General features: G+C 36.0%; 1 protein-coding gene across 1 annotated transcript; it reads right to left on the bottom strand.

Moving 5' to 3' along the window:
* Nucleotides 1–474: 474 nt before the first annotated feature.
* Nucleotides 475–804, bottom strand: LOC112092556. Its single transcript, XM_024169008.1, has one exon. The coding sequence runs from the start codon at nt 802–804 to the stop codon at nt 475–477; it is 330 nt and encodes a 109-aa protein (XP_024024776.1).
* Between the last annotated feature and the right edge of the window lie 968 nt (nt 805–1,772).

Genomic DNA, 1,772 nt, shown 5'->3' with positions numbered 1-1,772 from the left:
TTTTTTTTTTTTTTTTTTTTTTTGTAATGACATTTTGTGGGAAAAAAAATGTATAACAAGCTGTTAGTTGAGGATTTAATCCACAACAAAATCCTGAAGATTTAATTTAAACAAAGAACTTGCCCCAAGAAGATTTTTCACAATATATGTCGTTCTCTTTCATTGTTTTTTTTTTTTTTTAGGTCTACACTAACAAACAAAAAACGCTGCTAATTTGATGAAATGACGAGAAAACAAATATCATCTGCATTTGAAAAACCACGTCAATGTGATCAAGAATACAAGACGCGAACAGTAATACGGTATATTACACATTTAAGAAGGGAAAAGAAAAACTATAAGTTGAACAAACATTAGTTCCGAATATAAAGGAGAAAAGCTTTCCATTATTGAGCATGAAAACAGGAAGAATAAAGCAGCACTAACAAAGTCAAATTTATTTTCCGGTCTCTCTCATAAGGACAATGTCAGTGTTCAAATAGAAGTTATGATCATAGAGCACTTTTTCCCCAACCAGCGAAGGCCTTTCTTGAAAGAGCGCTTGACGCTGGCTTCAGCGCTATACAAGTTGTATTTTGAGATCCTCCGCCGCCTCTTCATCTCGGGGTCATTCCACCACGACTTCCACGACCGAGAGGAGCTCTTGGATGCCTTGGCTAAGCGTCGTTTTGGAGAACAATCCGACAATGGATAACGAGACCATCCTCCTTGGTATATCCTCCTATTCTCGCTCAAAGTACTCGCATTCACTATCTTTATGCTCCGACGAGCTCCGTTGAAGCACTGCCAGATTATCTCCCCCATCTACTCTCTCTTTCTTTGTCCAATATTTTTTGGTTCCCAGAGAGAGAGAGAGAGAGAGAGAGAGAGAAGATTTGGTAATTTTAAGGCCTTTTATTTTGGGGAAGGAAAGGTGGATAAGTGAAAGGATTCCTAATTGTGGGGTGTAATTCTTCTGTTGACTGATTGCAGATGTTTTCTTTGCCATGTAATGTAACGAAATGGTTAAATATAGACAAGTGCTCTCTACTTTCATTTTGGGACCATAAAATGTGGTGATAGTACAATACAAACCTGATTGATCCCCATAATTTCGGTGGCACTTTAGCAAAATTACAAGGTTTGAACACCTTGTATTTAGAAGTCAACACAACGTGGAAAATGTATTAATCGGCGCAGAATGATAAGCCAGAAAAATATATTTCTACCTTTCTTTTATCCTTTTCAGCTCCTTTTGGTTCAAGCAGTGCTTCAAGAAGTACATATCGTAGTGGTGTTTTCATCAAACTAAAATAGCCAAAAGCAGATCACAATTTCGTGGAAAAAAAGAAAATCAATGGCCTTTAGTTACTTCGGAAGAAGAAATCTCAAGGCATGATTTTGATATTAGACGGAAAACAAACTAGAAAATATTTGGAGAATTCTGTGGTAGGGTATAAAATACCCTCCTCGAGTTAAAGAGTCACAACTAAAAAATAAAAAATAAAAAGTTGAACAAAACTTGTTGAAATCTTATAGTTCTGAGTTGCGCAATATCGTTAAGGTTTTTATTGGTGACCACAAGTATTGCACAAAGATAGTTCTTGGATTCATTTACGACCTGCACAATGGGGCGTTAGCAAACAATGCAAACTAAATTATTTGATTTCGAATAGGAAAGACCCCAGCAGTGAAAAAAAATAAATGATTTAGTTTCCAAATAGGAAGGCAGTGGCAAAAGGTAAAAAAGAAATGGAATGGAAACTAGTTAATGATTCAAAACATTAGGGAAA

Source organism: Morus notabilis, unplaced genomic scaffold (assembly GCF_000414095.1).
Source record: "Morus notabilis unplaced genomic scaffold, ASM41409v2 Scaffold9757, whole genome shotgun sequence".
Taxonomy (NCBI): Eukaryota; Viridiplantae; Streptophyta; class Magnoliopsida; order Rosales; family Moraceae; genus Morus; species Morus notabilis.
The sequence above is the reverse complement of the archived record's forward strand: the minus strand, read 5'-3'. Positions and strand labels throughout refer to the sequence as shown.